This window comes from Toxotes jaculatrix, chromosome 4, assembly GCF_017976425.1.
Source record: "Toxotes jaculatrix isolate fToxJac2 chromosome 4, fToxJac2.pri, whole genome shotgun sequence".
Lineage (NCBI taxonomy): Eukaryota > Metazoa > Chordata > Actinopteri > Toxotidae > Toxotes > Toxotes jaculatrix.
Window position 1 is genome coordinate 22934417 of NC_054397.1, and position 14871 is coordinate 22949287.

The 14871-nt window shown below is 40.3% G+C and overlaps 1 protein-coding gene across 1 annotated transcript in view; it reads right to left on the reverse strand.

Moving 5' to 3' along the window:
- Positions 1–612: 612 nt before the first annotated feature.
- dnah6 (dynein, axonemal, heavy chain 6) overlaps positions 613–14871 on the reverse strand; it is a 46272-nt gene continuing 32013 nt past the window's right edge. The window contains 21 exon segments of the mRNA XM_041035640.1: positions 613–716; positions 980–1202; positions 2093–2244; positions 2503–2575; positions 3246–3431; positions 3685–3812; positions 3928–4057; positions 4429–4550; positions 4739–4858; positions 6828–6966; positions 7120–7266; positions 9095–9183; positions 9879–10039; positions 10157–10347; positions 10896–11068; positions 11315–11450; positions 13200–13433; positions 13637–13816; positions 14017–14197; positions 14366–14433; positions 14620–14784. Coding sequence (XP_040891574.1) covers positions 613–716; positions 980–1202; positions 2093–2244; positions 2503–2575; positions 3246–3431; positions 3685–3812; positions 3928–4057; positions 4429–4550; positions 4739–4858; positions 6828–6966; positions 7120–7266; positions 9095–9183; positions 9879–10039; positions 10157–10347; positions 10896–11068; positions 11315–11450; positions 13200–13433; positions 13637–13816; positions 14017–14197; positions 14366–14433; positions 14620–14784 — 3102 coding nt within the window.

Genomic DNA, 14871 nt, shown 5'->3' on the forward strand with positions numbered 1-14871 from the left:
TGTGTGGGGGCTGTGGCGGAAACATTTCATCATTTGATGATCATCACTCCTTCTCCTGTCTAAACTCTTACCTCTAAGCGAGCTTATGTTTTCTTTTCTTTGTGAACCATTAACATCTATGTGTCTGCCTACCTATTTCCATTCATCCATCTACTGTATCTATTTAGCTGTCCATCCCTCCGTCTTTTCTCCCCCTAAGGCTACATGTGTATTGTAAATATCAGTAAGCACATTCATCCAGTGACTTACTGCATACTGTGAATGGGGCTCTCTGGTATGGGAGTCTAGTATATGGTGTTTACAGTGTGGAGGCAGAATGTCTCATCTTCAGAGATGTGGATGTACTGCGCTGCTTTCATCAAGTGTCAGCAAGATAAGACTTTGTTGCTGGATATAACTGATACACAAGTGTTTGAAGGAAGCAGATAGATCAGCAAGGGCTACCTCAAAGATGTTTATTACACTGTGTGTGAAGGAAGTGCACTTTCAGCATATATCCTGTCTGTGAAAATCTTTATAAATAATCCCACAAAAGATACGTCATTAATTCAAGGTTGTATATAGAGGTTTATGTTTCAGTCACATTAAAAATTTTTGTCCTTGCATAAAATCTTAATCATCCAACTGGCACAGGAGAGCCGAAGCTTTTGATATCCAATAGTCGCTGGGTCGCTTGGAGGGTAGCATGACTGTCACAACAAAATTAGTTGAGTGACCTGCAAGAAGAAAGAAATGAAAGGTGAGGAAAAAAATTACTATATCTTACTGAATTGCTTTCTCTTTCAAGGACCTTCCCTGTACCTGTCCCAAAACTCTCAACACCAATTCCTCAAAACAAGAGTAACTATCATGGCTCCTATCATTTCCACGCCCTTTAGCCAAGTGTATCAGTTCACTCAATATGAGTTTCACTTAAATGTAAAACTGTCAAGAGTAAACTAAACCAGTATAAAGGTCCCTGTTTGGACCTAGTATGTACCAGTGGTGGACAGAGTTCCGGCTCTGGCTGAGGTCTTGTACAGAGGAGCGTGGTAGAGGTCAGGCTCAGGCACATAGTTCTGCTGTGGCTCAAAGTGCACCACTGGCAGCATGGCGTTCATCACTCGAGGTAACGCATCCTCAATCACCATGCTGTCATTGTCCCAGCGGCTGGCGTCCATGAACATGCCGTGCACGAGCACGCCGTCCTCCGGCTCTGGCAACTGTTGTATTGGCAAATGAGATGATGAGATGAAGCAGTGGTGAGTCAAAGTAAGAGTCACAGTAATCAGTCCTCTTGTTTGAATTCATCATTGTCACTTGTGTTTTGATGACAAATTATATGGCAGTGCTGCTTAATATCCTTTCACACTCATCTCTGTTCTTACTCTGTCACTGCTCCTTAAAGAAGCTGGGTTACAAACAAAAACAAAACACTTTCTTTGCCTTCGTAGAGTCTTTACACAACCATTTTATCTAAGCTTTAAGGATTTCATTTTCATTTGCAGTCACTTAAGGTATTCTCATTAAACCTTCAGCAAGAAAGCAACTGAGCTTATTTCCCAAAATGTCAAGCTAGTTCAGAGAGAAAAAACCCATAATGACTGACTTCTACCACCATATGTAGATTTAGAAAAGAACACATACTAAATCAGTTGGTAAAAACAATGGTGAACAAACTTATTGACAGATGATTCTGTTCTGACACTAGACAACTCCCTAATCAAAGCAAGCAAATACTTCTGTGTGACTGCACAAAACCTTTGTTTTGCTTTTCATTTTGTTGTAGTTTTTGGGTGATGTGGTTCATAGAGGGACATGAGGGACAATAGGAAGTGTAAATTCTGCAGTGAGAATCTGAGGTGAGAAAACTTCAGCTGAGCTCTCGGTTTGCAAAGAAACTTGGATGAACCTATAAAACACTTTTGCTATAACACACTGTTTTAGTGTTTACTTAATGCTGAGCAGTAGTTTTGCGTCACGTCTCTTGCTATTCGCCTTAACAATCATATTGTTATGATTTCGATAAAATATTATCCAAACAAGGTCTGAAAGCGAGAGATCAGAACCTTAAAGCATCACACTCTTAACAACGACCTCCCCTTTCCAGTACCTCATCATCCATGTCCAGTTTAGTGTTGCTGGGCAGAGTTTGCAGAGCCTCACACACTGCTGCCTGGTCCCTGTACACTGGCACCATGTTGAAACGGAAGTTGAGTTCATCAATGGGCAAATTGTAGCGCCTCGCATGATTCTGCAGCACCCCTACAAGACAGAGGGCCAAGAAGAACAAGAAACACACATTTTAACATGTTTTTTTTTTTTTTTCAAAATCTAACATTTAAATAGTGACAGTTAAAAGCTAATCACTATTTTTTTTTCACTAATTATTTTTATGCATACTTGAAAGAATGGTCAAAGTGATCACTGTGATTCTAGGATGTATTATAGCAGTGAAATTTTTCTTACTGCTGTGTGTTTCATTAAAAACATGGAAGACATTGTGGTGCTGCAGAGTTTTACCAGTAAGAAAGCCTTGAGGAAAGAAGAATCCTGAGATCCAGAAAGATCGGGGCTGACCACATGTGATCCAAGTCTATCAAGAGAGGGGTCAAGAGAGAGAGAGATGCTTTAAATGTCTGTCTCTTTAAACGGCTACATTTTTTTAATGTGTTGTGTTCAGTGTTAAACAAGCCACGGTGCATTACAGCCGTCCTGTTACTTATGGGACCTGAAAGTGACTCAAAGACTCGACTTGTACTGGCTGAGTGAGACAGATCCTCTCCTCTGAGGTGGTGAACATGTGCAGTCTGACTCAGTGGCTACACATCATCACTTTATGAACTAATGCAACTCCCCTGTTTGTCCCTTTTGTGTGTGTGTGTGTGTGTGAGAGTGAATTTAAGTGATTTTGCAACACACGTTCAAGCCAGTCTTACGGAAGAACAGCTTAAGTCAGGGGAGATGAACCAAACGCTAAAAGAGGGTTTTTGGGGAGGGAGGGAGGGAGGAGGAGAGCGAGAGAGAGAGGGAGTGTTTTTCAACTCAGTGAGACAACACACACACATAACTGAACACAAGAATATAATATTTTCTCCCTTGTTTTCACTCATCTGATTGTTGAATACATTTCAATTATCTTTATTGAGGCAAATTATTTCAAACAACCTATTTGTACAGCTTAGTGTTAACAAGTGGATAATTCACACAGCACAAACATGCAAATGCGTGTGTCTGTGTGTGAACATCTGTGTTCTCTTTCAAACCTGAACGAAGGAAGTCCTGAGGGCCAGGTCCCTGACCCAGGAAGCCAGGGTTTTGAGAGAAGGGTAGGCAGAGTTTGCCCAGTGGGTGGGGACCTGGTTGTTCAGGAAGCTCGTGTAGATACGGTCCATCTCTTCTGACATCACCACCAGACCTGCTATGGCCTTCTGCAGAGTGATAAGAGACATCTGGGAAACAAATAGAACCACAAGTTAACATAAGACAGTGAAAAGAACAAGGATCTTGAAAAAATGTTGTTTTTATTATTGTCTTTATTCTCATTTATACAATATAACATTTTATGGGTCCAAGTTTATTTATTATTTAGTCAATACCTATGGTTTCCAGGGAATTAACTTTGACGAAAGCTGTTTCCTAGCAACACAACTACAATGTAAATACATATACAACTGAAACGTGTTTGTGTGATTTGTATGTCACCCTGAGCACTCTCAGCAAGTTGTTGAATCGGTCTGCTTCCTGGCCCAACACGGTTGTGAGGGAGTTGAGGCGGCCATTTTCATCTCGCACAAACAGAGTTTCCAGTGCTTCGTCCATGTTCACACGCTCTGCACACAGACAGAGACAGAGAGACACGATGGACATGGAATGTTCTCAACAAAGACCAAAATGTATGCAAGTGTGTTTCTGTGCGTGTGTGTGTGTGTTTGTGTGTGTTTGTACCAGGTAGCCTGGCTAGTATAGATTCAGCCAGCTCACACACTATCTCATCGTTACTTTTAGCTCCATGTCGGGCTGAAGAGCGAGGATTAACATCCAGTATGGTGCTGATTAGAGTCATGGTTTCTTGGCGCTGTGAGGGCAAACACACACACAGGAAACACACACATACAGTAGAATCATCCTGTACTGACATTTTACCATTGCACACTCTTAGTCTCTGACTAGAAACAGTTTTATAACTGGCAATAAACTGTATAAGCAGCTCCAGATTCAATCATAAATAAGCCCATAAATAATGACATTTACTGGATGAAGTGAGATAATCAGCACATTACTTCTGCAAAACACACAAACAAATGGTAAACAAACAGATCTGTTCTTTCATAGCATCTGCTCATGTGATTCCAACATGACCAGCAGACCAACAGAAAGAGTTTCAACAGATATATATGATTTTTTTCACAAAGATAAAACTATTATTGTTTCAGTACTGTTCCTCACCTGGAAGGCCAAGTTGGCATTCTCATGCATACCAAAGACCTCAGGATCATCTATGATTGGAAGACTCTCAATATACTTCTTATATTGCTCCAGTTCATCTGTCTCTGGGGCATAGTAGATACCTTAACACACAAGAATCCAAAGAAAGTATACAGCATTTGAACATGGACTGTAACAAATGGTCTGTTGCACACACACACACACACACAAGCAGTAATGAATTCCATTATACTGTAATTTGTCCATGCCCTGTATATATAGTATAAATCCACCGAGAGAGAAAAGGGGAGAGCTTGAGGTTGTAAAATACCTGAGGAGGAGTATGTGTAGCCATGCTCCAGAGTTTTAGGGGAAAAGAAGCCTTTGAGGATAGTCCTGAGGCAGCGCTGGTCCCAGGCATCTGTCACTCTGCCTCCATATGTGATCTCACCTGTGGACGCAGACACAAAGACCACATAACGCTATCAATCTGCATCAGCTTTGCAGTGTAACTTCTAGAAGGCGTGGTTGTTTTAATGACCATCCCCGCTTGAGTTCCAGTTTGAGTTCGAGCCTGCAGAGCCACACTCAAATTATTTAAAACTCCATACAGACTCAGTATGTAAAAACACCTAGTCCAAAGCATACGACATTAAATCTCTATGAAATCTGAGTATGGGTGAATGACTATCAAGTAAACAATGTCAGGGGAAAGAAACCTAAAAAAATAACACTTTTTACAACATACTGAGAGTAATTAATGTGCATATTTTTATGTATATATGTATATATATATATATATATATATATATATATATATATATATATATATGTTGTATAAGTTGTGTAAGTCAGTAAGTTAAGAATAAAACAGTGAGTGTACCTACTAGGCAATGACATGAAGATGGACAAGAGGAAAGGAACTGTGCAAAGAGATGACTGGTAGGCACACTACATGTTACCGAAGAGCAAAAAAGAAGATGCGTTTTAAATTCAATTTAACATTTAATAATTCAATACTTAAAATTCTTATTTTCTGTAAAGATCCATACAGTTATGTAAAACAGTAAGGAAGGAAGTGAATAATCGGACGCATCTCTGCTGAAGCTCTTAGTAAGCTGCAGGCATGGTAAAGCTAGCAGATCCATTTTTTCGCACCAGAAGAGAGGAACTGCTGGTTCTAAAAGAGGAAAGGCAATATCATGCTTGGTTTGAGTCCAAATTCTTTCCTGCAAAGAGTGTGTGCAGCTCTGGCTCACTAGGACTGTTAGAATTAAGGATTAACCTAATAACACAGTAGTGTGATAACAACAATGAGAGCCATCAATTTGATGTGGTGTGCTCCACTAAGACTGAACGCAGCACATAATCATTTAGAGGTGTAATTGAAAACCAGATTAGGGAAACAAATGAACTTTAGAGATATGATGAGTATTGTTAATGAAAGGGATCCCTCCTCTTCTCCATAATAACTTTGAAGGAGCCCAGGATAAACAATATTAAACTGACATGATTAAATTCAGCTGAAATTTAATTTGAGCTCATATGGGCGGCCAGGATATATGACAAAAATAAAACTACATTTTAAAAAAGTTTTTAGTTTCATGTTTGGAAATGAATTATTGCTGTAACTGTTTATCTAATTGAAATAAGAAAAAGACTTCAAGAACAAATAAGTTTACACACTAAAGCATGAACCCTGTTATGATATGATGTGAAATGTGATGTTCAAATTGGAGAAAAATGTGCCATCTGGCAGGTGTTTTGTTTTGTTTTGTCTACCCTCATAGGTGTAAATGGGGTGGACACCTCATTGCCTCATTGTACCATGAAAAATGCTATGATTTGTCAAACTATTTCATATTACATCAACCTCACCACTCCAACAGTTTGATTTCTTTGTCTGCTGTGTGTTTTTCATTTTATTTTAATGAACAACAGCCAAGAGGCAGAGAGCAGCAAAAGTTCAGTGAGTGAGAGCTGAACAAACACGAGATCACAGCCGCAGAGCGGAGAGAAATTGTGTTACAGAACTGTCCTGTTTTCTGAAATGTTCAAATATTTTGCTTTCCCTGTGTCCCTTGATGCTGAAAATGTGTGTGCTGTTGACAAAACAACAGTGCCACACACTAGTAACACAACAAACATGCCAACTAATAGAACCAAATAATGATAGAAAGAGAGTTTCCATTCACTCATTTGCCTTGTTTAAAGCCAAACAATCTCAAGTTTCAAGGAATGCTTTGTACATTGCACTTAGTGATGTATTTCCAAAGCTAAATTAATGTGGATTATATATAGAAAATGTTACTGGAGCAGTACACTATAAAAAAAAAAAACCTACCGCACACAAAACCCCAAACATATGAACTGCGTGCAAATATATACACACACTTATCCGTGTGTGTTGGCTTCCCTACCAGTGATGTAGATGAGAGCATCCCAAGGGATGGTGCCATCTTTGCAGTAGAGGTTGAGGTTGAGCAGAGCACACTCCCTGTCACTGTCATTAAACTCATAGCGGATGTTCCAGCCCAGAGGCCCAAACTTCTTCCTCTCCTACATTACATAAGGACGAGACATACAAAGAATGACAAGCAGACACAATGCAAACACATACAACAGCATACAACAAGAAAGTTAAATACTTCCAGGCACATCAAGCAGTAATGATCCGGTACGTGTGAAGTTCTGAGAGAAGGTGTATGTAACCTGGATGATTGCATGGAAAAAGCAGACTCCAAAGATGATCTTCCTCCACTGGCGTCCCAGAATGTGGTCTTCAAAGAAATCGCTGGAGATCTCTGTGAAGGCCCGTCGCATGTTGGCTCGCAGGCCTTTGGGAGGCTCATTGGTCACCTGGAAATGACAAAAGAGAAACACAGAGGGCTTGATGATGCTGTTGAGGAGACCACAGGCTGGAGTCCTGAGTCCTACTCAGGCTGCCAAAAGTCCTGGGCTCAGGCCATTCCTCCACGTTGTGCATCCAGCCTGTCTGCCTAGCTTTGATACTTCTAGCTCTCATACAGTTCTCCCTTATGGGAGCCTGTGTATAACTCACACTCACATCACATTTGCTTTGTTGCTAACCCTGAAAGCTGGATAATCAACTGTCATGTGAGGTTTATACTGCAGACAAAACCTGGTCCCAGCAGAACCGTAAACACAAGTCGAACCATACTGTATATCAGTAAGGTTCATTATGGTAATTAGTGAGAGGACCGTTAAGCAGTTATGAATATTTGATCAATAAAATCAATGATTACATAGCTCATTTAGACAACATATACTGGGAACTAACTTAAAAATTTCACTTGCCAATTATTGAGTATATAAGCAGGCAAATAACCCCTGGTGCAGATTATCTTTTCACAGTAGCATCCACCAAAGAAAGAGCAATTGTGGATTATTGTTCCAAATATTAGTTTAACAGTGTGTGTGTTAAAGCATAGAAGAAACTCTGAGACGGATTAAATCCCAGTGCAACTGCTTTGCCTGGAGCCCTAACATTCCTAAGGCTGTATCCACAATACATTTTTTTCTAAGACTAGATCAAAGAGTTTATTTATGCAGCTGTTCAGGACAAGTTTTACTCAAAAATATGGGGGGAAATCATATGCTAAGAGCAAGAGTGAGGTCGACCTCGTCGCTATGGATGACATGTGGCATCAAATCTATAACCACAGCCTCACCAGACGAGTCAAGTGATGACTGCGAAGCCAGCTTTATTTCTTTCTACCCAGTAAATCATGTGCTATATAACAAAAGTGTTGGACAATACAAGGTCTACAAAGGGTCTTTATGGTTTGATTTATCCTGCTAGTCTCTCCAAAAGATGATTGAAATCTTCCTGAGTCATCATAGCTCATTTTTCTAGTGGACAAAGAGCATAGCTATTCATTAAAAGGCAGAATGATGGCAGTGGCTCGTAGTGATGGAGGAATCCCTGACTTTTCCTAGATTTGGGAGCTGGTGCTCTAGCTAATAAGATTTGTGACTTGTGCTTCTTAGACCAAAAACTTGGCAGTGTTAAAATTAGGGCAGACCAGAATATGCCCCTGATCATTCTCATTCCTTTCCATTATTTTAAGTTCTTCTGAGTCTGTGGTTTGTCCCACATAATGTACAGTATACACGCATCCCATATTTCAACTTCCTGATTTGTGACATCTACTATTAATTTAAGTGAGATCTTTGCCTATTTAGCAAATAGCAGCTGTTAAACAGTACACTGAAGGTTTCTTTCAGTAATTAATGCATTTTCTTTAAGCTTTAAGCTACTATGTCTTGCATATACCACAGCATTGAAATGAATTATTAATAGACTCTGGTACAGTTGCAATATGTTCAGTGTCAATTTTAAGTTTCCCACAGAGGTGTAAGAAGTTAGACTCATTATGAACATTTAGAATATTTGCTTTCCAGGCATGTGTCTGAATACTCTTCATGAAGAATAATGATAAAGAGCTACATGTAATGGCAGACTGTACTACTCACTGGAGAGAATGCAGACTTGTCCAAAGATAAACTATTTCACATTGGAAGTGAATGCAACACATTTCTTCATACTGGGAACATTAATCCTGCTGAGGAATCTTTGACAGACCATCATCAAATGAAATGAACTGAAGTGAGATTATAGTGGAAGAGAGAGTGTGAGTGTGTGTGTGTGTGTGTGTGTGATTACCTTGACAGAGTTCTGAAGCACTGTAACAGGAAATACTTTGGTAGGCATGGAACTGAGAAACAAACGGAAATTCTCGTGGATTGATGTATCTGCACAGAAAGGAACATTATTCACAACCATACACAAAGAAAAAAAACAACTTGTGGTCGTCTCTCTAAAGACCACATATTTAAGCATTTTTTTCACTGATACATAGGCTGCGAAAAGCCACAACTACAAAAACACCAGTCATTTAGTCGTTTGTGTCCCCTGGAGCTCAGTTATGTTGTGTTATGTATTTGCTTGTGTCTTCTATATGTTCTTGGCATTTTTTCAAGTTGCAGTGAGCTGGGCTCTCTTCAACCATTTCTGCTGCACAGGACAAGTCACAGAGATGTTACTATGCCCTGAATCAGCAAATTCCAAGACCACTCACCACCATTGCTTTTTTTTTATACATGCAGATTTACACATGCCACATACCCAACATGTAAAAAAGAGGCTATAGATATGAACTTGTCCATCTGTTAAGCATGGAACTAAACTGGAGCCCTTTTTCTCGTATGGAATTCATGTACAGTCAACCACAATGGCATGAATTGGGAAAAAATGTCTTAAACATTTAAATGAACTTATTACTTATTAAAATTCCAAAGTGGATCGATCTTATTTTCAGGAGCAACAGTACAAAATGTGATGAAAAATGGGACAGCAGCCACATCTGAAACTGATGTCATGCTGGTTAACCCATGTGTCATCATGCATGTAGTTACATGTAAGTGTTTCTATGCAAATGCTTCCATACCAGGCTCAGTGAAGGTCTTGATGAGCTCCTCCATGGCTAACAACCAGGAGACAGCCAGATGGCAGTTCTGCAGAAAGACCCAGTTCCCACTCGTCAGAGCTGCATGAATCATCTTTTCAGCTATAGGCCCCTGGCCTTGACCCAGTGAGATGGACTCAACTCTGAGAGACACAGACACATGGAAATACCCCTCTGATTACCCATACACAACTTTTATTATCATCAATATGATCAGGTATAAGATCATCATGTGGTATGACGAGTATCTTTTTTTTAACCTGTCGAGACATCCTCTCTCTTTTGCAAAACGTTGGAAGGCACCCATAGGGTCCGATCCTGTGCTGAGAATGAAAACCAGTGGGGTGGCGGGGGACATGTCGTTGTAGAGGTTAGCCAGGTCAACTGGAGGGTTTTCCACAAACTGCTTCCCGAGGCTGACAATCACAAACTCTGTTGCTGCAAACACCACCTGGAAAGGACAGTAAGGAAGAATGATACGACAAAGAGAGTATGACAAAGGAAATGGTAAAGAGACAGCATCAATGTAAGAAAATCTAATTTAAAAGAAGGATTAGACATAAAAGAAAAATTTGACACAGGGTATGCTCCATGGGGGTGGGGAAGAGGGACATTATATGGGCATAATTAGAAACAATATGTAAAAGGCAAACAGGTATTTTTTATCAAAAGAAGAACATCACTGCAGAGACTGGAAGGCTTCGTTTTCTAAGATCCAGTTGCTGATGTGCCTGGTTTTCTATAGGATTGCTCAGGACAGAAGAATGCTTTTTTGTTTTGGCTTGTCTTGCTGAGGGCTCCAGGGAGGGCTGCACGGCAGAATAATTGTAAATCAGCAAAATCTTTGCTGGGTTTAAAAATCTAAAAAACAACATCTGACACCGACAACAGTTCTTGTCATCTAAAACGCCACCTATGATCCTGTAAATCTGGAAACACAGACAATCCCCAAAACCTTAATAAATACTGTATCTTTTTATAGATTTCATATAGGCTCACCTTCTCTTCCATGAAGCTCTTGATAAGGACTAGCTTCTGGAAAGCCCCCAGCCTCTCATTCCAGTAACCTCTGATACCGCTGTCCTTCTTCACCTCCTTGGACTCCTCAAGAGGAGGCAACTCTGACTCATAGCCTTCCCAGGTCTCTGGATTAATAGATGCTTGAAAACGTCCTAAAGGAGAGGCGACTGTCGTTTAATGCTACACAAATTTTATGTATGACCTTTGTAACAGTGTACAATCAGATTTGTACACTATGTGGTAAAGGAATGGTAGAAGAATGATTTGAATAGTGAAGACTGACAGTGAAAAATTATGTTTTGTATCTAGGCCAAGTTTTCTAGTCCTTGTATATTATCAGAAACATCATGAGCTAATGTTGCTGGATCAGCCAGGATGTGACAGTGGGGTCGGGTTACCCAGCTTGATGTTGATATGGGTTCTGGTGATTTCCTTGGAGATGTCCTTGAAGCAGGGCAGTGCGTCCTCCAGCTCACAACACGTCTGCCAGTAAAAATCACTTAGCCACAGCACATCTGGGCGTTCTGCATAGATCTGGAAGATGGGGAAATACAAAAGGAGACGATTATAACAATAAAGGAAGGAGATGGGAAAAAGATGAACAGACTTTGAGAAAAGAGGCAGTAAATAAGAATAAAAAGGATGCCAATAAAAGTGTAAACAGAATATGATTCAAAACATCTAAGGAAGGTTGACATAGATTAGCGATGGTGGCACGGAAATGCAATGACAAATCTGAAAAGCACTGAAAATATGCAAAAGAAGCATAGATGATGGATGTATTGAAGGTGCAATGCAAAGACAGGGGACAGAAAGACACAGGTGAAAGAGAAGAAAGCATGGACAGCATTAGCATGAAGATCACGATGGCTGACAGGCAGCACCTCCAGCCTAACAAATGCCATATAAATGAGAGCCAAACGGTGGATGAAAACAGGAATATACCCCCGGGTGGCACTGACTGATCTGCATTGTGGTCTCAAAACCTTCTCAACTCTTCAAAAAAAATACAGAGCTAAATCTCAGTGGTCCTTTTAGTCATTGCTCTACTCGACCTTTCCCTTTATTTATTGCCCAAATCAGTGGTGCCTTAGCTGCACACCCTTATGTCCCGCTGGGCGTTTGAGAGAGAAGATAAGAATTATAGAGAGATATAGTATAGAGACAGAGAAAGAAGAGAGAAAAAAGGCAATTACTCAAAGAAAACCATTGAAATATATGCGAGTGAGGATATTCTGAGGTCAATGGGACTCTTAGAAGCTTGTATGACCTTGTTTCGTCCCTCTGAAGGTGTCCAGAAGGACCTGACAGTATGTCTGACTTGAGCTACTGAGACTTTTGCATTGATTGCTCAATGCCTATTAGCATGCTACATGCAGATTGTATGTACAGCTGAGAAACAGAGATACTCTCCTTTTCTTATCTCTCGTTCACAGAAATATTTATTCTGTCAGCCTCTCCACAGAAGTACTTTCTCATAAGCTCTTTTGTGTCTCTCCTACAGTCTGTGTTTCCATCAGTCTCTTAGTTTCTCAGCAATAAGCGAGAGAGAGACAGCCTGGGCGTTTTTTCTATCAACTCAATCCTGAGAGACAGGACATGAGAGGGGGAGAGAATGAAGATATTGCCCACAGGCCAACCTGGGGTGTTTTTGCAAGGGGAAAGTAAAACCACACAGTGTTTATCCATAGTTAAGAGGAACCAGCCAACAAACTGTAACAAATTTCTTTATTTTCTACAAATTATTAGAATACCTGGGAGCCAAAAAAAGATGAAAAAAATTCATTATTTTTTTAATTTAGAACTCATGACACAGTTAAAAATGGGCCGTTATCTCCCTGCGCCTACAGGCAATTAAGCTTCATGCCTTATGATTCCTTCTGGCGTCAGTGGTCAAATCTCCTTACTAACAATTGGCCATTCTGCTGTATCCAGACTCTGGAAAGCTGAACGGATGTAATTCAGCTATTCAGCTCAATAACTCTTAAGCCTGTTGCACCAACTATGTGTATTTTCAAATCATAGCTTAGTTTGAATGTAGTGGGGGTGTTGATGTTATAACCTAGTAAAAAGTGATTTCACAATGTACTATAGAGTAAAGATATGACTCAAGATATAGACCTCCCCCAAACAGGTTTAAGTCAGTCAACTGGAAAATGGCATGGACTGGAGTTAGAAGAAGCAGAGACAATTATTAAAAATCCATCAATTTCAGCTGAAGTGATTGATAAATAATTTGAATCATTTATCCATGAACATTCGTGCACTTTTTCCACACCTCACCTTTTCCAGGGAAGTAGCTCCTCTCAGGAAGTGCTGCCATTCCCCATCAGAAATCTCCCCACGCTGCCGCATGATCTCTACACACAACATGAAGCTGTAGATGAGCTTGTGCTGCTCAAAGAGGCCCCGGGACACATTGATGTAGGAGTTGAGCAAGATCTGGTCCAGTAGGATCTGGATACGCTCTTCTAATACACTGCTTTTCTCTGAGGTCTCAATGGTGGAGTTGAATAGCTAAAAATGGTGAAAGAAAGGAACACAAATGGGGCAGAGACATATTCAACATGAAGAAAATAATTATGCTACATGGCTGCTTGAAGCCTTTTCATATTATGTTCCTGACAAAAAGCTTTAAAAACTGGATGGAATGGAGATTTATCTGTGGACTGCAAAATAACCAAAACAATAAAACGAAAAAACAAACGGCTCTCTCTCACCTGTTTGAAGTACTTGAGGGAGAACTGGTACATAGGATCGATCTCAGAGAGACTCGCGATGACAAAGTACAAGACAGAGCCTCGGGTGGCCACGGGTCGGTAGCGCTCCCTTGCAGAGTTGATCATCAGCTCAGTAGCCTCTGCTTCCTCAAGACGGTGCTTTATAGCCTCAGAAGTCACCTGAGGTGCAGAGAGGAAAATACAGAAGAAAAGAGAGAGGAACAGCAAACAGATGTGGGAAAGTAAAGAAGGAAAGAAAAATTCCAAACAAAGGTGAAAAATTATCTTCTTAGATGATGACAGATTATGTCATATTTATCATCTTAACAATAAAGAACAAGACAAGCATCCACATTTCTTTTGCCTTGTCCCAGATTTACCTTTGACTCCTGGAGAGTCTGAACAAGCTCCTCATTATCTAGTATATTCCCCTCAGAGGTGAAGAGAAGCTTAAGTATGCGGTCTTCGATATCTTTCAGCTGATTGCGATCAGCGTTGATACGCACAATCAGCTCATTCCTCTGTTCCTCAAGATGTGGACTCTCGAGACGCACCACATCACTGGAGAGAGGAAGAGGGGGAGAGAAAAGAATGTGAATGTGGAAGAAAATAGATAAAGTATAAATATCACCTGAAAAAGGCTGAGATACAAAGAGTTATAGTGGTTTGTAAAGGTGAATCACATGTTTAGGATGGGATGGGATCTGTTTTTCATCTTTGTCTATTCACCTAAGCAGCTGGTCCTCCAAGCCAGACTTGGTCACAGTGAAATTGATGATTGTAACTTTGATACACACCTGAAAGGTAACACAAACCCATACATACATTAAACTGAACAGCACAAAGTGAAACTGTCAAAGATAAACAGAATGCATTTTCATTATGAGTGGTATTGCTTATACCAGTTGAACCTAATCTGCAGATTCAAAAGAGTGTGTGTGCGTGTGTGTGTGTGTGTGTGTGCGTGTGCGTGTTGTCCTTGCCTCTGGTAGGTAGTGTGGGTTGGCCATCTTAGTGGTCATATAGAACCTGAAGTTTTTGTCATAGTCAATATCTGAGTCTCCGAGTCGGATTAATGTCCGTCCACCTGCCACAAACGTCTGCTTCAGCAGGATGGGCTCCAGCGCTGGATCTAGGGTCTCCTTTAACTAGCCACACACAGTACATGATGCAGAGGAATACTAGAACATACACACATACTGTCCAATAAATGTTTTATAAGTTAAATCAATTAT